Consider the following 22,571-nt stretch of genomic DNA (forward strand, 5'->3'; position numbering starts at 1 on the left):
GTTCCCGCCTTGATGATACTGGACGGAACCTCTGAACCTGTAAGCCAGCCCCTACTAAATGTTGTCTTTACAAGACTTGCATTGGTCATGGTGTCTACTCATAGTGGTAAAACCCTAACTAAGACACTTCCTTTCTTCCTTTTTTTCTGTAAGCGTTTCTCTATACAACAGCCCTGGCTGGCCTGGAACTAACTCCCTTGTAGACTCACTATTTTCAATACAGCTTTGTTGTTGCTTTGTTTTGAGCTAGGGTCTTAAGCTCAGTCTATCCTCAAATTCAAGATGTTCTTGCCTTAGTTTACCAAGTGCTGGGATTAAAGGTGTGCAAACCAGGCTGAGCTTCAAAAAAGTTAAAAAAAAAAACAACTTTTTTTGAGACATGGTATCTTCATGACTGTCATGGAACTCACTCTACAGACCAAGATGGCCTCAAACTCAGAGATCTGCTTGCCTTTGCTTCCGGAGTGCTGGGAGTAAAGGCACGAGCCACCACCTCTCGACTGGATTTTTTTTTCTTTTTCTTTTTTTTCGGAGCAGGGGACCGAACCCAGGGCCTTGCGCTTGCTAGGCAAGCGCTCTACCACTGAGCTAAATCCCCAACCCTCGACTGGATTTGTTTTTTTAAAGATTTATTTATTTATTATATATAAGTACACTGTAGCTGTCTTCAGATACACCACAAGAGGGCATCAGATCTCTTTACAGATGGTTGTGAGCCACCATGTGGTTGCTGGGAATTGAACTCATGACCTCTGGAAGAGCAGTCAGGTGCTCTTAACCGCTGAGCCATCGCTCCAGCCCTCGACTGGATTTTTTAATAAGGCGTGTGTGTCTGTGTGTGTGTGTGTGTGTCTGTGTCTGTGTGTGTGTCTGTGTGTGTCTGTGTGTGTCTGTCTGTGTGTCTGTGTGTCTGTGTGTCTGTGTGTGTGTCTGTGTGTGTGTCTGTGTCTGTCTGTCTGTCTGTCTGTCTGTGTGTAGATATACCTCTGCACACTCAGAGGTTAGAAGAGGGCATCAGGTGGCCTCTTCGTCACTTGCCACCTCTGTCTCTGAACCTCAGGGGTCTTCCTGTGTCTGCATCCCATGGTGTTGAGGTTTCAGGCATGTTCACGGGCACCTGTTTGTCATGTGGGTGCTGAGAGCTGAACTCTGGACAGCCGAGCCATCTTTCCAGTACTCTGGGGGTTTTGTTTGTTTTGTTCGTTCACTTGTTTTTTGTGGTTAAGAGTTGTTTGGGGTTTTTTGAGATTCATTTTTCTTTATTTTATGTGTATGTTTTCTCTGTAGGTGTGTCTGCAGAGGCTATAAGAGGACATCAGATCTCCTGGAACTGGAGTAACTGAAGGTTGTGAGAGGCCGTGTGGGTGCCAGAATTAAACCCAGGGTTTTTTTTGGTTTTTTTGTTTTGTTTTTTTTTTTTTTTTTTTTTTTTTGCAAGAGGATCCTGTGGTCCTAACCACTGGCCAACTCTCCAGCCCATTTGTAGAGTTTGTAAGGGAAAATCTGACAACTGTCAGCCTGCAGCCTTCCCATCCTTGCCTCCCAAGTGCTGAGATGGCAGGTGTCGCTGCCGCACTCTGCTTCGGTATAGCTCTGATACTGCTGTATCTTGAGGAATAAAGTCTAATCCTAACTGTCTGTGACCTTTGGCCTTTCTGGCCCTCCATTTCTCCTTTTGGCACAGGGTGGGACCAGCTTTCCTCTTCTGAGGTGAGCTCTGAATATGGAAGCCACCAAGATACAGACTGTTGCTGGGAGCGGCTCTGGCTTCCTCAGACAACAGAGGACCTGCCCTCTCCAGAGGCCACGCTGTCTCTCTAACTTTGAAGTGAGCTGTAGCTCCCTCCTGCCCTTGCCCCAAACATAAGCATCGAGGCTCAGGAGAACCAGTTCTGGAAACCAACATCACAGGGAAGGAAGCTGAAGCTTCCAAGTTTTGAATTCCTGGTTATTATTTCACGAAACTTTTGTCATCACCACAAGCCAACAGTGGCCACTTACTGTTCAAAATGGTCCCATGAACGTTATCATCCTCTGTGGAGACCCACGTGCCTCTTCTCATAGGAGGTGGTCTGTGTGCGGCTCTGAGGCATGTTGGGCCAGAACCCAGGCCCCACCCCAGGCCTGCTCCCTGCTCAGGGACCATCTTTCTAGTTTGTTCAAATACCTCGCTGCTGAAGCAAAGGCAGTAAACCCATTCATTTGTTCATTCATTCATTCTTCATTTCTTAAGTAGTATTGCCCTGGGTAAAACCTGCAAAAATCCAGTAAAGAACAGAACAGACGAGAGTGGATCAAGGAGACAAGCTCCTACAGAACAGTTTCCTACAGTGAGGCTGATCTCTAGTGGGTGTTTTGGAAGATGGACTCCAGAGACGAAAATGAGGAGAGCTTCAGGGCTTTCTCGACGTTTCCCTGGATCTTATCTCCTCTCTCTGTCCCACCCTTCACACACTGGAGCCTGAGACCTCAAGCAGTCTCTGGCAACAGACAGTTGAGGCTCCCCGTGAGGATTGGGGCAGGGGAGAAAATGCCAGAAGTCCTCAGGAGATGAGCTCAGCACAGGAAGCCCTGGCCTCTCCCAGACCCTTCGTCATCAGACTCCTCATTGTTCGGCCAGGCCCCAGCCATGAAAGCCGTTTCTCAAACCTTCGTCTCCTCCCAAGCCTGGGCCTCACTTGAGGACTCCTGGGCAGCGTGGCTACTGAATGGGATCCTTTGGTCTGGAATTGATGGTTGCTCCGCCAATGTCACCGTCTAGACTGAGGCAGGTATGTAAGCAGGTATGTGGTGTGTGTGTGTGTGTGTGTGTGTGTGTGTGTGTGTGTGTGTGTGTGCACGCACACACTATAGATACAGATCAGCCCAGTGTGGGCAATGTCAATTCATTCCAGATTTACTGGAACAGCGTCAGCTTCACATATTTGAACTAGAAACCCTTGAAATGTCCTGAAAATTCCAATCTGATTACTCCTCCACGAAGCATTCCTTCGGTCTTGTTCCAAGAGCAGGATCTGAGAACCAGAGAGTAAGCCGCACATATCCTTCAGGAGGATTTAAAGCAAACAAGGGGCTGGGACGATGGCTTAAGGATGGTTAAGAGGGCAAACTATTCTTCCAGAGGACCTGAGTTCAGATCCCAGCACCAGCGTTGGGTGGCTTATAACCACCTGTAACTCCAGCTCCAGGGATCCAGTATCTTCTGGATGCCAAAGACACTTGCACTCACAGTATGTTACATATGCTCATAACACACACACACACACACACACACACACACACACACATATAACTTTTTTTTTGTTCTTTTTTTTTTGGAGCTGGGGACCGAACCCAGGGCCTTGCGCTTCCTAGGTAAGCGCTCTAACCACTGAGCTAAATCCCCAGCCCCGCATTTAACTTAGTATAGTACAGTGTAGACGCTAGTGTGGACTGCCTAACCCCAACTCTCCTGTGTGTTTGAGCTTTCTTCCGTGTGTATACGTATGGGTTGTATGTGTGTATGTGGGTGTGCATGTGTGTGAGAGTATGGATGTATATGCACATGGAGGCCACAGGTCAACCTCAGGTTATTGTTCCTCTGCAGCCACCCATCTCATTTTTTTTTTTTTTTGGTTCTTTTTTTTCGGAGCTGGGGACCGAACCCAGGGCCTTGCGCTTCCTAGGCAAGCGCTCTACCACTGAGCTAAATCCCCAACCCCCACCCATCTCATTTTGTTTCCTTTGAGACAGGCCTCTCTCTGGAGCCTGGGCTTTCTTATAAGGCTAGACTGGCTGCCCAGCAAGCTCTTGGAGTCCTCCTACCCCTGTCTCCCCAGTGCGGGCCGAGTTACAAGCGTGAACCACCACACATGAGGTACAGGTCCTCATGTTGACCAAGCTCTACCCCAGCCTTTCCTTTTCTTTTCTGACAAGGTCTCACTTCGTAGCCAAGGCTGACTTCAAACTTGTGACCTTTCGGCTTGCTTCAGACTATGAATGCTGGGATTTCGGGCCTGAACTGTGCCTAGCGTAGATGTTTTCAGAAAAAACCATCAAGGGTTCTGTGAGATGAAAAGCTCCCCCAGATTTCCCACCCGCAACCAGAATATAAGAAACCGGGCTGTGCATGGAGGCAGAACTAACAGCTGCTCTTAAAACTGGACAATGTGGGGCTGGAGAGATGGCTCAGCGGTTAAGAGCACTGACTGCTCTAACAGAGATCCTGAGTTCAAATCCCAGGAACCACATGGTGGCTCACAACCATCTGTAATGAGATCTGATGCCCTTTTCTGGTGTGTCTGAGGGCAGCTACAGTGTACTCATATACAATAAATAAAATCTTAAAAAAAAAACTGGACAATGTAAAGCAGGAGCCTATCTCAAGAATAAAGGTGGGAAAAAAAAAAAAAAGGCTGGCAAATGGCTCAGCAGTTTAGAGCCCTGGTTGCTCTTCCCGATCAATCCAGGTGCTGGCTTGATTCCCAGCAACCTCATGGCAGCTCACAAGTGTCTGCACTTTCAGTTCCAGGGGAGCTAACACACTCTTCTGTCCTCATAGGGGCCAGGCGCACATGTCAGACACAGACATATATGCAGGCAAAGCACCCATACTATTATAAAATAAGATAATCAAAAACCATTTTTGAGCCGGGTAGTAGTGTCTCATGTCTTTGATCCCAGCACTCGGAAGGCAGAGGTGGTAAATCTCTGAGTTTGAGGCCTGCCTGGTCTACAGAGGAAGTTCCAGGACAGCTTGAAGAAACCTTGTCTCTAAACAAACAAACAAATAAATAAAAGTTTTTGAGACAGGATATTCTCTGTGTAGTAGCCCTGGTTATCCTAGAATTCCCTCTGTAGATCAGGCTAGCCTCCATCTCACAGAAAGCTGCCTGCTTCTGCCTCCTGAGTGCTGGGATTAAAGTACACAGCACCACTGTTTGGTTTAAGGCCTAATTTTAAATAAAGTTGTTCTGTTTGTTGTTTTGTTAATGGAAGGTAGGCTTGGGACCTCTGAGACCTCAGCCAGTGAGGTCTGACCCAGTCCATACCCCTCAGATAGAAAGGCATTGGTTGGTGCCCAGAGCAGCATTAATGATTCCTCCATGTAATCTGAGTCCTGATCATCACAGATGGGGACAGAGTCTCCTGTGCAGATCTCGGTGTGGCACAAGGAGAGGAGTGTCTCCCCCGCCCCCTCGATGCTGAGGCCCATACACATTCCCACAGATGGGAGTCCAGGCTGCACGGAAGGTTGGCAGTCAGGGTGCTGCATGGGGCTCGCAGAGGAGGAGGACTACTCCATGAGCTGACCTCCTCGCCACACCCTCCTCTCCTACACAGCCCAGCTCCCAGCACTGTCCCCTGGCCCTCCAAGCCAACTCTGTACACAGCTCTATACAGACTCTATCCCACACTGTCCCTGGAGTCACCCCATGCGCTGACCTGACAAGCTGAGCCAGCCTCTCTTGTCAAAGCCAAGCTCCCTTTGCCAACGTCCAGGCTGTTCAACCACCATCCTGTTACCACATAATCTAAACCAACATACCTGAAAACACCTGTCACCTCTTTTATTATGCTACATCATGTGTGTGTATTTGTGTGTGTGCGTGTGTGTGTCCATCTTTCTGTCTGTCCCCTACACACACACGCGCACACATAGACATACACTCCAGCTTGAATGTTGAGATCAGACAACTTTCCTCCTCCTGCAATGTGAGACTTAGTGATTGAACTCAAGCTTGCTGGCAAGGGTGTTTACCTGCCGAGTCATTTCAGGAGCCCCTGTCTGTGACCTGCTGATTTGGGGTGAATATCGTTACTTTCCCATCTCCCCAGGAGAGTTAGGGAACAGGCTTTCACTGAGAAGAACAGCGATCCAGCAAGACCCTAAGTTCATTTTCAGAATCTGCCCGACATGAGGTTTAGATAGAAATAGAGGGCCAAAGAGGCTAGAAAGCTGGATCAGCGGTGAAGACCACCTTCTCTCTCTCTCTTCTGGTGAACCCAAAGCAACCTCAGGTCCCAGTACCCACATTGGGAGGCTCACAACTGCCTACAACTCTAGCTTAGGGGATCCTACACCCTGTTCTGGCCTCTGCAGATGCCCAAATACAAATGCACGAACGTGTGTGCACACACACACACACACACACACGCACACACACACACATATTTAAGTAGAAGGTCACAGTTATGCAGTTAAGGACAATCCTGGGCAAAAGGAAGTTCTTCCCACCAGTGACCCATCACGGGCTCAGCTCCAGTCTCTCTTACAAAGTGTTCTTATCATTTCTCAGAACCACGTGACATCTCTTTCTGGGAGACAAACTTTCTCTGACTGTCACCAGGCTCCACTGGTCTGGGAGGGGCACGAGTGTCTCTCTCTTTAGAATAATTTCACTCCTGCTAGGACAGCATCAGTTCCCACAGGGTGTGTGCCTGGGGACCCATGCTGTCATCAGGACTGAGAACCAGAGCTTTCGCTTTGATGAGGTCTACCACAGTCTCAAGAGTTCAGGCGGAGTCAGACCCTGACAGGGCTGTCAACGATGGGTGCCAGCTTCACAGTCCCTTGCTGGTGAGAAAGAGGAAGAAGCTGGGGTTGGCGGAGCAAGAGTGCCTCTCAGTCTTTTGACACACGTTGTTGTCAGCCCAGCGTGGACATCAGGAACTTTGACCACTACGCAGACCTCAGACAGTCACCAGTGTGTGTGTGTGTGTGTGTGTGTGTGTGTGTGTGTGTGTGTGTAGAGCAGGAAACAGTGAGGAGGGGCACCAGCTATCAGGCCCTCTCCCCTTCCAGCCAGAGCCAGGCCTGGAGTCAGTGGGATAAAAGCCAGGCCTCTCCTCAAACCCCAGGCAGCCCCACCATGCTGTGCTAACCAGCTTTTCCAACATAAACACGAGGCCCAGGCTTAGGGACATTTTTTAGAGATGACATCAGCTCTTAAAGTGACATGTTTCCTGCCACTGTCAGCCGAGAACACAGCATGTTTAGAGCCCACTGGTTGGAAAGGGGGTACCACAGAAATAGCCCATGTGGGCTGTGGTCACTAGGAGAGATGCCCAAGCAGCCCTCTCAGTTGTGCTCATGACCTGGCCTGGCATTGCAGGAATGATACAAGGAGAGAGAAAAGGTCCTAACCCCCCAGGTCCCCAAACACACCAGGGATGAGTGTTCCAGTTGTCCTCTCATCTGTGGCCACACCCTTCCTGCTTTGTGCCATTTGGCATGTGTTACCACATCCTTTAAGGACCATGTCCAACATCTCTCAAGTCTGTGGAGGCAGCCCTCATTCCCACTCATCAGTGTACCCCTCTCCAGCCTTCTCAGTCCCCTCAGACTCCAGCTGCTGACAGACTTGTGGAAGACAACACAGGAGACCGACCCAAGGGTAGTAAGAATGGTAGGGAGGGGCTGCAATGGTTAATGTTAGTTGTCACTTTGGTATAATCTAGAATCACTTGAGGAAGAGTCTCTGAGGATGCCTGTGAGGGATTGTCTTAATTACATTAATTGATGTGGGAAGACCTGCCCACTGTGAGTGGCACCATTCCCTGGGCTTTGGGGTCCTGGACTTCATAAAAAGGAAGTGAGCTGAGCAGCAACACACATGCATTTATTTGTTCTCTGCTTCTTGGCTATGGATGCTATAAAGTCAGCTGTCTTAAGCTCTTGTTGTTTTGATCTCCTGGCATTAGTAGACGATTGAAGTGGAAACTTCTAGTTCTTTGGAAAGTTAGTTATGCCAAATGATGTTTTGTGGGGCACACGGGTGAAAGGATGTTTTGCTAAAGCATACACATGAAAGACTGTTCTTCTGAAGCAGACATAGGTGAAAGGATGTTTGGATACAGCAGACACATGAAAGGATGCTTGATAAAGGACTGTAAACATGACTCCACAGACAGTGGGAGAGGAGCACTGGGCATTGGTTTGGTTTGCTCTGCCTTGCTATTCTTCACTACAGACAGACATGCATTGGTTCACCTTACATAGCATTGTAACTCACCCAAGAACTGCTCCTGAGGCTCCTACAGCAGCTTGCACTTTGTGACCTTGCCTCAGGCTGGTTGGGGAGCCTATCGGTTTCTGTAGGATTGAACTACAGCTGCCCAAGGACTGGAGTGAAGCTGCTGGTTCCTGCCTGGTGTCTGCCTGCCTAGAGGACTGGTCTGCAGCTACAAAGTTGTATTTGGTGTTTGCTACGGGACTGAACTGCTGTCCAAGAAGACTGAGCTCACCCCCAAAAAACTATTGCTGAACAGGCCCACTCCCCCCAACCCCCATCCTAATCACTTTTCTCTTCCATTACCTGTGCTGGGTGGTGGGCTAGAGGAGAGGTTGAAGCCTTACTAAAAGTAGGTTGCAAACAATTCATGCCTACAGACTATAATCTGGAAATGTGAGCTAAATAAACCCTTTCACCCCTGAGTTACTGTGTTGAGGTACCTTATCATATCAACAGGAACAAAACTAAGATAGGCACTCCTGTTGATCATTTTCCTGCTCAGTCAGTAAATTCTTGGTAAGGGGTCAACCCTAGTACCCACTCTGAGAAGCATCTATTACCCATGATATGCTGAATACCCTTGGAACTGGGAGGAGACACTGACCCCTGACTCCAAGTTTTGTAATGGAAGCCTGAGGACTCACCCTGAGCCCCCAACTGGACCCCTTACTGTGCAGGTATCTACCTTGCTGTTGTCTCTGGACACCAACCAGACGGAGGGCCTGAAGGACTCTGGTAGTCAATGGAGTGGAGTGGACCTGAAGACTAGCAGTCATGTCTAGGAGGGACTGACTACCTCAAAACAGCCGTTTGAGGCTGGAGGAATATCTCAGTGGTTAAGAGTGGCTGCTTTTCCAGAGAACCCATGATCAATTCCTAGAACCCACATGGCAGCTCACAACTGTCTATAACTCAATTTCTAGGGTATCTGACATCATCACACAGATATACATACAGGCAAAACACCAATGCACATAAAAAACAAACCATTAAAAGAGATTTAATAAAAACAGCTCTTTCAACTCCCCTGACTCAGGCCCTAGAACTAAATAAAGCCATCTGTGAAGGCTGTGGGGTGTCCACCCGTCACTGTCTCAGTTACGTGTTGCTGAGGCAGAATACCTGACGAGAGCCACTTAGGAAAGGGTGTACGGTTCCAGGGTACAGGGAGGAGGACAGGGCGGTAGGAATGGGAAGTGGCTGGCCACAGGCATCTGCCTGTCAGGAAGCAGAGAGAGGTGGATAGATGCTGGTGCTCAGCTCCCTGCTTTTTATTCAGCCGAGACCTCAGCTCTGGGATGGTGTTGCCCACATTCAGTGTGGGTTTTCCTACACTGACCCTATATAGGTAATTCCTAACAGACATAGCCAGAGATTTGTCTCCATGGTGACTCTTAAGTCCCATCGAGTTGACAAGATTAACCACACTGTTAGCCATTTTTATGGCAATTGTAAAATTCTGTTTTGCCCCACACTATTGAGTGCTCTCTGCTCTGGCTAGAGGGATCGTGGGTGGAGGGGCAGGCATACCTCTTACCCCAGGGGAGCGGGGCTCTCAGAGGAGGCAGGGGCAAGTTCACCAGTGACGTGGAATTTCAGGCTCGAGGGCTGGGGATAGGCAGCTGTAGAACCTTCCTGAAAGTGGAGGAGGCAGCCTCGGGAATGCTTGGAGAATGGATAGAAAAACCCCAACCACAAAGGGAGAAGGCCTGAGGCTGAGAGAAACGCATACAGTGGAGGCAAGGGGTGCTTCAGGCTGAGTAGAGTGAGGGGATTATCAGAAGGGAGGCTTTTCTGAGGGAGGCTCATTGCTAGTAGAACTGTCTTGGGATGGAAGCAGGTGGTAGAAACTGTCGCGCGCCCAATGTCCCGCCAGCAAGAACGCACGGCAACAGGATTCTTCTGCGAGCAAGCCTTTACTGTGTTACAGCTCTCTTAGTGTTACAGCTCTCTTGAACAGGGACTCCGAGCAGCAAAATCGCTTGGCTTATATAGACAACAGTATGCTAATTAACTCTCAGGGATTGGTGGGGCTTGGATCACCCCACTACTTGTCCTCCAGGGATTGGCGGAGAATGAATCACCTCATTAGCATATTAATGGTCAACTGACACCTGGTGCATAAACCGCACATGTGCAGTACCGCTGTTCACCACTAGAGGGAGCCCTAGCAAGGGGACAAACCTGCACATGCGCAGTAAGTCGTTTATATCCAGACAAGGCTGGATGTCGGCGCCATCTTTGTTTCGCCACGCCGCTCTCTACAAGAAACCTTGACTCACACAGTTTCACAGACATCAATGGCTGAGGAAAAGATGAGTCTGAGGAGAGGAAGCTTACGTGGAATACCCAACACCACCTTCTTTAGAGAGTTTCTGTGGCAGCAAGAAGGGTAAACTGAGACATTATCAACCCAAGTCTCAAGTGGTTCCCAAGTCCACACCCCCTCCTCAGGATGCCCGGGTCTGTGCTGAAGGTTGCATGTGAGGCCCAGAGGGAGCTGGGAGGACTGGGCCACCTCCACCGATGCTGCCCTTCTTCCTTGGGAAGGAGCCAGCCGGATGCCCAGGGCCCAGTGCTGAGGCTACTGCTGACTCAGTTGCTTTTAGTCAGCTCAGCATTCTGGCCTATGCCCGCCCCGTGGGATTAGAAACTCTTTGTTGGGGTCAGGCCACAGACCACACCCCTGACTAGAGGCTTCCATGTCTGTAGTCTCTGCTTTGTGGGGAAGTGTGGGGCCCAGGAGTCATTCAGAGAGACCTGTAGCTGACAACAGTGGCCTTGGGTGTCCAGGGCTGAGGATCATCTTGGGTAAGCTGGTGGGCTTAATCAGAAAGGGGTTCCCAGTGGAAGAGGTCAGAGGGCCCTAGATAGGGAGATCACCCCATACAGGCTACACAGTAGGGCAGGGCGGTAGGAGGCTGAGGGGTTTTCGGGCTCCCCAAGCAGACTGGCACTTTCTGAGGCAGAGGTGGGTTCCCATTAGATAAGAGTCACTTGAGAGGTGTGGGCTGCATCATTCCAACGCACCATGGTCAGAAGAGGAACCGATTTGAAGTTTGGCCCATTAGCTCAGCTTCTGCACATTGTTAAATGCAGGGTCCTACACACAGCTGGTGTGCGCCCAGACAAGCTGCTCTGTGACCCCTTTCTCTTCCCTCCTGTCCTACGTCCCTGAGCTGACAGGGGCTCTTAGGCATGGAGGAGGGTGGGGTGTCATGAAGCCAGTGTGGGTCGTTATCCTTGGGTGGATCCTGCTGGTGCCCAGGGTAGGGACTGCCCAGAGAGGACCCCCAGAAGAGGCATCCTTCTACTATGGAACCTTTCCACCAGGTATGTCCGCTCCTCCGCTATGCTGTCTGTCTATCCACCTGTCAGTATCTATTTGTCTTCCTACCTCGGCGGACTTGCCAAAGAACTGGAATTGGGTACTCTGGTAGGATGGGGAAAACATCCATGTGAACTCTAAATTTCCTGGTAGAGAGACGGAGGTCCGGGTGGGGGTGGGGTAGGATGTCCATCCGTGTGCTTGTGCCATGCTGGGAATCCAACGTAATGCCTTGGTCATGCTAGGCAAGCACTTTGGCACTGAGCTATATCCCCAACCCAGAAATGTTTTGAAAGTTACTAGAGGGGCCAGAGAGATGGCTCAGTGGTTAAGAGCACTGGCTGCTTTTCCAGAGGTCCTGAGTTCAATTCCCAGCAACAGCAAGGTGGCTCACAACCATCTGTAATGGGATCTGATGCTCTCTTCTGGTGTGTCTGAAGAGTGCAACGGAGTTTTCATATACCTAAAATAAATCTTTAAAAAAGAAAAAAAGAAAGTTACTAGAATTAGAATTTATCAGTTAAGAGTGCTTAGTGCTCTTGTAGAGGCATGGGGTTCAGTTCCCAGCATCCACATCCATCTGGTGACTCATAAGTGCCTGGATTTCCAACTCCACGGGATCCAGGCCCTCTTCTGGCCTCTTCAGACACTCGTATTCACCAGCCTTCCCACCCAATACCCCCCAAACATCAGTACACACATTGATAGAAAATAAAAATGTAAAACAAGTCATCAATATCTACAGACAATGTGTGCTAATTAGAACTGTAATTGTACCCAAAAATGTTTTTAATTCTGTAGCTTCCTTCTCCCTGTCCCCTAAATTCCTATTCCAGGGAGCTGGGGCAGGTCACAGGGTGCCCTGAGCCTGGGCAGCATAGTTAGAGCTCCCAAGGTAGGTGAGGTTGGAGCAGTCCAGGGTCTGCTGTGGGGTCTCTCTCTCTACAGGCTTCTCCTGGGGCATGGGCAGTTCTGCCTACCAGACAAAAGATGCATGGGACCAGGATGGGGAAGGGCCCAGCAGCTGGGACAACTTCACACATGGCAGAAAGGGACAGGTGCTAGGGGGTGACACAGCAGACTCAGCCTGTGACAGCTACTATAAACTTCAGGTGAGTGAAGGAGGCTGTGTGCACCGTCCTGTCTGAGATGTGGGGAGTGCGGTACAGGGGCATCTCACTGACAATATCAACCTGAAGTTCTGCTAAACACCCTGTACCCAGGGTAGCCCAAGAAGGTGGGGCAGTGGTGGCTGAGGCTGGGAGTGCCAGAATGTAGGAAGAAGAAAGATAGATGAAAAGGGCCTGCAATCAGGTGCCAAAAAGCCCAATGACTTGGTCCTAGAGTCTGCAGGAGGGCACGGGGCAGCTCAGATTCCCTGTTCTCCAAGTTTATTGACAACTTTGCGTGGACTTCTGTCTGTGAGTACATTGCCAGTGTGGACCAGGAACTCATAGTCTAGCCATTCTAGAGGACACCACTCCACTTGGAGTTCCAGATATGGGTGATCCTTGAGGCCCCCAAGACTTGTCTCCCCTTCCTCATAGCCCAGGTGGCCTAGCCCTGCTTCCCCACCCTGTCTACACAGGAGGACATTGCCCTGCTGAAGGAACTACAAGTCAGCCACTACCAATTTTCCCTGTCTTGGCCCAGGCTCCTGCCCACCGGGATCAGAGGTGAGTGTCAACAGCCCCTCCCTAGGCTCTGTGGGGATCAGGGTCAGGTGAGGGTGACCAGCCCACAAGCATGGGTTCAGCAGGTAACTGAGCTCCGGGCATACCAATGACATTCTTCTCTGGCTCAAGACACTGGGCTGCAAGTGCTTCAGCCTGCAGAAGGTCAGGAGACCCAAGAATGTTGTACCCCAGAAGAAAGGCCAAGTTCTGTCTCACTTACAGCTGAACAGGTGAACAAGAATGAAATCAAATTCTACAGCGACTTTATTGACGCCCTTCTGAGGAGCAACATCACCCCCATTGTGACCTTGTACCACTGGGAACTGCCACAGGTGAGGGTTTGTTTCAGTCTGATGTAAGGACTGACAGTGTTCAAAAAATTGGGCAGAGCCTGGAGTCCGACTCTGGACAGAAAGATGTGGTGAGTAATTGTCTTAGCTTATTTGTGCTGCTCTGACAGAATGCCACAGCCCGGTGAAGTTAAAAGCATTATTAGCTTGTCTCAGTTCTGCAGTCCAAGGTCAGGGTGCCAAAAGTATCCATGAACTAGGGACTGGCCGGTGCTTCCAAAATGGTGTCTTGAACACTGTGTCCTCTAGGCGGCGCTGTGTCCCCACAAGGCAGAGACGGAGGGGAGAAAGGAATGAATTAGCTATGTCATTTTACAGGATCCTATTCATGATGGGGCTGGAGAGACGGTTCATTGGACCGTCCTCAGCACCCACATAAAAAGACAGGCAGGGTAGATAGAATGGTCCGGTCACGGAATGATAAAAGATGAGGATTTCTGAGTGGGAGGGGCTTCCTGTGGGACGTTACTGGAGACTGGAGGCGTGGCCTGAGAACTCCCGCTGCAAGCTAAGGCAACTGGAAACTGGGTTGGGGAGCTAATAAAGGCTTATTAGCTGGGGCAGAGGACACAACAGGTTTGCAGTTTTTCACTATTGTCTTCTGCCTTAGAGGTTTTATTGCCTCACACTAATAGCAGAGGCTCCAGGGAGTTCCCTGACTTCAGCGAGACGCTCCAACTCCTCCCCAGCGCTTTCCTACAAGCGCCAAGCCCCCGGCTGTCACAATGAGTAGTCTAGACGTTCCCCAGTATCACATTCATCCTGGACCTGAATTTTTTTTTTTTTTTTTTTTGACACAGGGTTTCAAAAAATCCTGGCTGGAACTCACTTTGTATACTAGGCTGGCCTCAAACTCAGAGATCTGCCTGCCTCTGCCTCTTGAATGCTAGATTAAAGCTGTGCACCACCACTGTTTGGCTACCCTGAGTTTCTGATCCTCCTGCCTCCACCTCCTGAGCGCTAGGGTGGGAGGCATGTGCCTATGCCTGGTTTACATCTTTAGTATTCCGATCTGTCAGCTTCCTCCTAAGCAGGCTTTCCCAGCTTCCTCTGATCCCTCCAGTTAGGCATAAAGGACGCTCCCTGGCAGCAGACTGTGCCCCCCTCCCCTGCATCTCTGCTCCCATTGTATTATAATCACCCATGCTTTAGGCAGACACTTCACCAATCTACTCCATGGTCTCCCCAGGGCACCAGCTTCTCTCTCTGTTGACAGATGCTCCAGGTGACATATGGTGGGTGGCAGAATGTGAGTATGACCGGATACTTCAGGGACTATGCTGACCTGTGTTTTGAGGTCTTTGGGGACCGAGTGAAGCATTGGCTCACGTTCAGTGATCCTCGGGTAAGTAGGGCCTCTTCTTCAGATGGGGAGACAGGGATGTCCCCTGCATTCTCTTACGATCCTGGGGTCCCCATTTCTGTCTCCGCAGACAATGGTGGAAAAGGTCTATGAGACTGGTCTCCACACTCCAGGCCTGAGGCTCCAGGGTACTGGCCTGTACATGGCCGCACACCATATCATTAAGGTGAGCCAGATCCTTCTGGGGCGAAGGGTGGGCTTCAGGGTGGGCTCCAGGGTGGGAAGGAGGCGTTCAGAGAAGGTGCTTAGCTACGCTGAAGGCTGAGGGAGGGTAGAGACAGTGGGTTGCTTACAAGACACTGTAGGTTGGTGTCTATATGTAGATGAGGGCTGGCATAAATTAGGTCAAGGTCCATAATTGGGCGGTAAAAAGGAAGGCGGGGACAAAGCTTTTGTAAGGAGGGAGAGAAGGGGAACCAGAAGAAGAATCAAGGAGACGGAGAAGAGTGACCTAGATCTGGGTGGTCTTAAATGGTCCTAGGTAGTTACGTATATTTCTTAAGGGATGGCTTTCTATAGGTCAATTTATCTTTTTTTTTAAAGATTTTATTTCTTTATTATATATAAGTACACTGTAACTGTCTTCACACACACCAGAAAAGGGCATCGGATCTCATTACAGATGGTTGTGAGCCACCATGTGGTTGCTGGGAATTGAACTCAGGACCTCTGGAAAAGTAGTCGGGTGTTCTTAACCACTGAGCCATCTCTCCAGCCCATCAATTTATCTTATCTACATGGACAGTTTTTATCTTTATCATTTGACTCTGAGTTTATGGTGTGGACATTCTGTGGAGTGTAAAATTTACTAAGTAAATCTGAGATAAAGCCATTGTTAAATTACAAGTTTCTGGAGTTTTGAATTTGTTGAGCTTGTTGGAGTGTGGGCAGAGTTCGAGACTAGCAGAGAGCCGCTGGGAGAGATTCTAACCAGAGATGAATTAAGGTTGGTTCCATATGGTTTTCTGGTGCCGGAACTAACTCTAGGGAGCAGCGTGGCAAAGTGCCTCGCTGGAACGGCTCAAGAACTGCCTGGGTCAGAGAGTACTTGGGGGCAGGCAGCATGGAGCTGCTGAGATAAATTACTGTTAGTTCTATGAGGCCCTACAGTGCTGGCATTAGAGCGGGATGAAAGGCACCAACTTTTTAATATTTACCACAACACACACGGATGAAGATAAAGATACAGGAGTGATGTTGGGGATGCCAAGCCTGAAGGAACTTGTCCCAGTGGACACTTGGCTGGAACGATAACCTCCTCTGGCAGGAAGGGCGGACTATGGTGACACAGTAACCTGCACTCATGCCTGGGAAAAGACTCATGTAAAAAGACTTACTTTTTATAAAATTGACTGGAGATTTTTTTTTTTTTTTTTTTTTTTGGTTCTTTTTTTCGGAGCTGGGGACCGAACCCAGGGCCTTGCGCTTCCTAGGTAAGCGCTCTACCACTGAGCTAAATCCCCAGCCCGGAGATTGTTTTTAAAGGCTGATTTTTTAAGGAATTTTTTGAAACACTCATATTTACATATATGGGTGTCCTGCCTGCATATATGTAAATGCACCACGTGCATGCAGTGCTCTCATAGGCCAAGAAGAGGGAGTTGGATCCCCTGGGATGAGTTATGAGCCACTATATGGGTGCTGGGAACTGATTCTGGGTCCTGAGAGTTGCCAGTGCTCTTAACTGCTGAGCCAGCCTCTGACTTAAGAGTTCTTTAAGTAGGGCTGGAGAGATGGCTCAGTGGTTAAGAGCACCCGACTACTCTTCCAGAGGTCCTGAGTTCAATTCCCAGCAACCACATGGTGGCTCACAACCATCTGTAATGGGATCTGATTCCCTCTTCTGGTGTATCTGAAGACAGCTACAGTGTACTTACATAGAATAAATGAATAAATCTTTAAAAAAAAAAAGAGTTCTTTAAGTAAACAGTTAGAGTGTAGAGCAATCCATGTAAGAACGATATGAACAGTTAGGCTTTTGATACTGTTTCTGACAGGATTAGGGCCAGCTTGAGCCTGCAGAGCATGGCTCCGGCAGGCCTTGTCCTTCCCCCCTTCCCTCTGCCTTGCTACAAACCATTAGATTACATTCCTAAACCAGCCTCCAAGGTCTGTTCCCTTACATAGTCTTTCCTCCTCCTGAGGCTGACTACCAAGGCCCAGAGATCTAAACATAAAGTCCAGCAATCAAAATCCCCCTTTGGCTTACCTAATTAACACGCCCAATTAAAATTAAGCACCTCATCCTAACATGGGGTTTCCCATTTTACCTTTATAAACTGCCATTTTCCTGTGTGCCACACCTTTGACCTCTCTGTCCAGAGGCAGTCCTTTGTCCTACCTTGTCCTGCTTCCCTGGTTCCCTTCCCCTTCTCTCCTCCTGTCTCTTTTACTTGTCTCTGATTCCCTACCCTTTGTCTCTCTGGGGCAAATAAATGTCCTTTGTGCTGAGAACCTGGTCTTGGGGCTCCTGAGCGTACTCTTACTAACAGTGTGTGCAATGTTCCATATCACTGGTCTGGTTTCTCTAGTTACTGACAAGCTAGTTAAATGATAAGTATAGGAACTGATGAAATAGCCCCGTCTGTAACATGCTTGCTGTGTGAGCAAGAGGACCGGAGTTCAATCCCTGGAACCTAGGTAAAAAAGCTGGTGTCTTAGTTAGGGTTACTGTTTGTCTTAGTTACTGTCCTACTGCTGTGAAGAGACACCATGACCACAGCGACTTTTATAAAGGAAGAACATTTAACTGAGAGTTTGTTTAAAGTTTTAGAGGTTTAATTTATCATGGCAGGGAGCATGGGAGCTGGCGTGGATCTGGAGACGTAGTTGAGAGCTACATCCAGATCAACAGAGAGAGAGAGAGAGAGAGAGAGAGAGAGAGAGAGAGAGAGAGAGAGAGAGAACAGATAAGGGAGAGAGACAAAAAGGGAAAAGGAGAAGGGGAGAGAAAGGAAGGAGGGGGAGAGGAAAAAGGAGAGACGGGAGGAATGAGAGGGAGAGAAAGAGATACATGTACACTAGAGCCCACTGCTAGTGACACACTTCCTCCAACAAGGCTACTCCATTATAACCCTAACAGAGTTCCACTCCCTGGTCACTAAACATTCAAATATGAGCCATGGGGAGGTGGGCATTCTTAGTCAAAGCACTACACTATTGCTGATCTAAAACACCAGGACCAAAAGCAACTTGAGGAGGAAAGGGTTTATTTCACTTACAGGTATATATATGTATATACACATATATACATATATGTGTTCATACATACACACACACACCACACACAACAATTCCTCATCAAAAGTAGTGAAGTCAGAAACCTTGGAGGCAGGAGCTGATGCAGAGGCCATGGAGGAGTGCTATTTACAGGCTTGCTCAGCCTGCTTTTTTTTTTTTTTTTTTTTTTTTTAAGATTTATTTTGTGTATGTGAGTACACTGTAGCCACACTGTAGCTGCCTTCAGACACCCTAGAAGGGGGCATCGGATTCCATTATAGGTGGTTGTGAGCCATCCTATGGGTACTAGGAATTGAACTCAGGACCCCTGGAAGAGCAGTTAGTGCTCTTAACTGCTGAACTATCTCTTCCGCCCTTAGCCTGGTTTCATATAGAACCTAGGATCACCACTCCAGGGGTGTGGCCCCACTGGGCCTGCCCTCCCTCATCAATCACTAATTAAGAAAATGCCTTAAGGGGTTGGGGATTTAGCTCAGCGGTAAAGCGCTTGCCTAGCGAGCGCAAGGCCCTGGGTTCGGTCCCCAGCTCCGGAAAAAAAAAAAAAAAAAAAAAAAAAGAAAATGCCTTACAGGCTTACCTAAACCAGCTCTTATGGAAATCTTTTCTCAATTGAGTTTCTTTCCTCTTTGGTGACACCAGCTTGGGTCAAGTTGACAGAAAAGTAGCCAGGACACTGGGTGTGGTGAAGTATACTTGTAACACTAGCACTGTAGAGGCTGACACGAGGAGGATTCCTGGAGCTTGCCAGCTGGAATCCAGCCTACCGGGAGACCAAGGTGGATGGCTCATAAGGAGCAACATGCAAGACTAACCCCTGACATATACTCGAATGTGCACCTGCACGTTTAAGTGTGCGCTTACACACACATGCTCAAAGCAGAAAGAGAAGGCTGAGAAACAAAGGCTTTCTGGGAGTGACAAGTAATCCTTGCAACCGTTGCAGCCTGAAATATTCGGGTTTTCACAAGAATGAATCTCAAACTTCAGCAAATGTCAAACACAACACAGTTTGTTTTTGTTTTGTTTTGTTTTTTCCAGAGCTGGGGACTGAACCCAGGGCCTTGCGCTTGCTAGGCAAGCGCTCTACCACTGAGCTAAATCCCCAACTCCACAACACAGGTTTAAACACTGGTTGCAGTTGGACTTGTGGGTAACACCCATGTGCTCCAACATTGGAGAAGGCGGAGCCAGGAGGATTAAGAGTTCAAATCCAGCTTTCAGTACATGGCAAGTGTGAGGACAGTCAAGGTTCCATGAGACCTTGCCTCGGAACAAACAATCCACACAGGTTGCTGGGCCCTGCTCAGAGCTTGCTTCTGCAGGTCCTCAGGAGGGGCCTAATGAGCTCAGACTTCCAAGTCCTCAGCGGCAGCACTGCTGCCTTTTCAGACCTACATGAACCCGTTAGAGACAGGAACCGATGGGCTAGGGGATAGCTCAGTGGGAAGAGCACTTATTTGGCACGGGCAAAACCCAGGCTTTAGTCCCCACTGTGGGGTGTGGTAGCAATAACACTAAGCAACACAAAATGACTTCTGCCACATTTAGAAGACGCTTCCTCAACAGTACAGGGGAAGCAGTGTCTCTGGAAGTCAGAGGGAGGGAGCCTATGGCCGTTGAGTCTGGATTCAAGAACATGGGAAGTTTGAAGTTGGAGTGCTAGAGTTTGGAAGGCAAAAAGGCCACTCCCTAGCAAGCAAGATGGCTCAGCAGATGGGGAGAGACTTGCTGCTAAGACTGACTTGAATTCAATTCCTGATATGATGGAAGGGGAGAATCTATTTCTGCAGTTGTCCTCTGCCGCCACACATAGACGGAAGGAAGAAGGAAACGGATGGAGGAGAGCAATGGAGGAGCTGGGTCCATTCATGGATTTCTTCTTTCAGGCACACGCCCAAGCTTGGCATTCTTATAACAACACATGGCGCAGTAAACAGCACGGTGAGCGGGGACCCTCAGGCTCAGACCCAGTCCCAGAGGAGCCAGCCATGTCCTGCCTCTCCCTACCCTGACTTCCTTCCTTTAAGGCCTAGTGGGGATTTCATTGGACTGTGACTGGGGGGAACCCATGGACATCCACAACCCCGACGATCTTGAGGCTGCTGAGCGATACCTACAGTTCTGTCTTGGTTGGTTTGCCAACCCTATTTATGCTGGTGACTATCCCCAAGTCATGAAGGACCACATTGGTGAGCTGAATCATGTTGTTTTTAAACTTCTTCTGGCATGTATGTTCATGTATGTGTGCTCAGGTGTGCATACACACATATGCATGTGGAAATCACAGGACAATCTCCTTAGTTGGTCTTCAGTCATCAACCACCTTGTTTTTTGAGACAGGGTCTCTCACTGGGGTGGAGCTTGTCCAGTAGGCGGAACTAACTGGCCAGTGAGCCATAGGAACCCACCTTTCCAGTGCTGAGTGTGTGTGTGTGTGTGTGTGTGTGTGTGTGTGTGTGTGTGTGTTCATGCCAAGGCGCAAGCATGGAAGTCCTAGAGTTGGGATCCAGGGGATGAACTCAGATTGCCAGGTTTGCACATCAAACATCTTTATCTGCTGAGCCATCCTAATAGCCCACACTCAGGTTTTTTCTTTTGTAAACAAGGGGCTGGGGAGTCAGGTCCTCATGCTTACAAGGCAAGCTTTTACCAATGGAGCTATTTCCACAACCCTGAACTTTTTAAAACTGTATGCATTCATTAGGCTGTGTGGTGTTCCAGTACGTGTACACTGATGTCTACATCATGTTAAACAGATGTTGTTCATCATTGCTTTATGAGGAACTCTTAAGCCCCTTCTTATCTGCAGGCAACTGCATAGCCAGAGTCCCCCGCCCCTATTAATAGTGACCCCACAGTCCCTCAGGGGCCTCTGGAGCAGCAACCGGAGGCCTAATTCTAGGTGCTCTTCTACCCCCGAAATGAGAGCAAACAGGGGAGCGGGGGGAGCTGTTTTTCTGTGTCTGTCTTTCTTCAGCATCCTTAGCTACCAGAAAAATGCCAATTAAAACAGCTCTGAGAGTCCATCTCATTTAAAGTCAGAATGGCTATCAAGAAATCAGAGATCAGCTAGGACTTGGGAGAGGAGAGCCTTCATTCACTGCTGACAGGAGTAAAAACTGGTACAGCCACTATAGAAATCAGTGTGCTTCCCTCAAAAACAAGACAAAATTTAAAAACTAAAAATAGAGCCAGAGAGATGGCTCAGTGAGTAAATGTACTTTCTACCCAAACTTGACCTAAAAATGAACTCCATTTCCCAGGACCTACATGGTGGGAGCAGAGAACAGATTCCTTCCGGTTGTATTTTGACTTACACATTGTTGCCATAGCACCCCCAAATGTAAATAAGGACCACTAGATGCTAGCCGTATATCATCTCTAGGCAACAGAGACACACTACAGACACACTTAGATACTCATGTTTATTACTGCTGTCTTCCCAATAGCCAGAAAATGGGACCAACCTAGATATCCATCAACAGATGAATAAAGGAAGTGTGGTATATATACACACTGGAATTTCATTTGGCCATTAAAAAGAGAAGTCATGACTCTTGTAGTTAATATAAGTCAGAATTAGAAAGATGAACAGGCATGTTCTCTCTCAAAGGAATAATTTAAGTGGTGCATGGGTGTGTGTGTGTGTGTGTGTGTGTGTGTGTGTGTGTGTGTGTGTGTGTGTGTGTGTGTTTACTGGGATACTTCAAGAACAGAGAAAGAGACTTCTTTTTTCTCTTTCTTTTGTTTTTTCAAAACAGGATTTCTCTGTGTAATAGCCCTGCCTGTCCTGGAACTCTCTTTGTAGACCAGGCTGGCCTCAATTCACAAAGATCCACCTGTCTCTGCCTTCCAAGTACTGGAATTAAAGGCACCATCAGGCCCAGCAAGAGAGAGAGAGCCCTTAAAGGAACAGGAAGTGAAAGTAAAAGAGAACACTGGGAAGGAAGAGGGGACTGACTGGGAAAGAGGACAATAAGGCCAAAGTACAACACACACACACACACACACACACACACACACACACACACACACACACACACACGTTCACATGTACATAAAAGCCATCATGGAACCCATTACTTTGTATGCTAACTTAAAACAATTTCCAACCTTCAGCATGACTGGATTTAGCCATATTTAGTAAATGTTTTTGTAAAAAAACAGTGCTCAGTGGTTTTTCTAGTTACTGAATTTGACTGACATCAATAATTTGCTGATGTTTTAAAATATTAATAGTGCAAACCTTTTATTTCTTTAATCACAGCCAACAATCTCCTTGCAAATGATTTTTTTTAAATTTTTTTAACTTATTTATCTTATGTCTACTATACACTGTCACTATCCTCAGACACACCAGAAGAGGGCATCAGATGTCATTACAGATGGTTGTGAGCCACCATATGGTTGCTGGGAATTGAACTCAGGACCTCTGGAAGAGCAGTCAGTGCTCTTAACCACTGAGTCATCTCTCCAGCCCACCTCTCCCCCACGAATGATTTTGTTGTCCTATTAGATCAGTGCTTGTTTGCCAGTGTATGTAGTTAAAGCTATCATCAGTGGCCTGCATCTTTTATTCTGTAAACATACTTCTAGGTCCTCTTTCCATTCTGGCATAGA

The 22,571-nt window shown here is 48.3% G+C and overlaps 1 protein-coding gene and 1 long non-coding RNA gene across 8 annotated transcripts in view; both read left to right on the forward strand.

The window, feature by feature from the left end:
• Positions 1-2,620: 2,620 nt before the first annotated feature.
• LOC120094188 (uncharacterized) lies at positions 2,621-4,334 on the forward strand. Its single transcript, NR_190486.1, is given in 2 exon segments — positions 2,621-2,771; positions 3,916-4,334. It is a non-coding gene; the product is annotated as an uncharacterized LOC120094188 (long non-coding RNA).
• Positions 4,335-10,660: 6,326 nt separating this feature from the next.
• Lctl (lactase-like) overlaps positions 10,661-22,571 on the forward strand; it is a 47,354-nt gene continuing 35,443 nt past the window's right edge. Inside the window, exons 1-9 of one of the 7 annotated variants that reach the window (XM_087562083.1) lie at positions 10,661-10,805; positions 11,094-11,327; positions 12,271-12,434; positions 12,911-12,998; positions 13,221-13,330; positions 14,565-14,693; positions 14,782-14,877; positions 19,838-19,892; positions 19,979-20,140. In XM_087562083.1, coding sequence (XP_087418209.1) covers positions 10,697-10,805; positions 11,094-11,327; positions 12,271-12,434; positions 12,911-12,998; positions 13,221-13,330; positions 14,565-14,693; positions 14,782-14,877; positions 19,838-19,892; positions 19,979-20,140 — 1,147 coding nt within the window. In that variant the 5' untranslated portion in view covers positions 10,661-10,696. 7 annotated transcript variants of the gene reach the window in all.

This window comes from Rattus norvegicus, chromosome 8 (assembly GCF_021556685.1).
Source record: "Rattus norvegicus strain SHRSP/BbbUtx chromosome 8, alternate assembly SHRSP_T2T, whole genome shotgun sequence".
Classification (NCBI taxonomy): domain Eukaryota; kingdom Metazoa; phylum Chordata; class Mammalia; order Rodentia; family Muridae; genus Rattus; species Rattus norvegicus.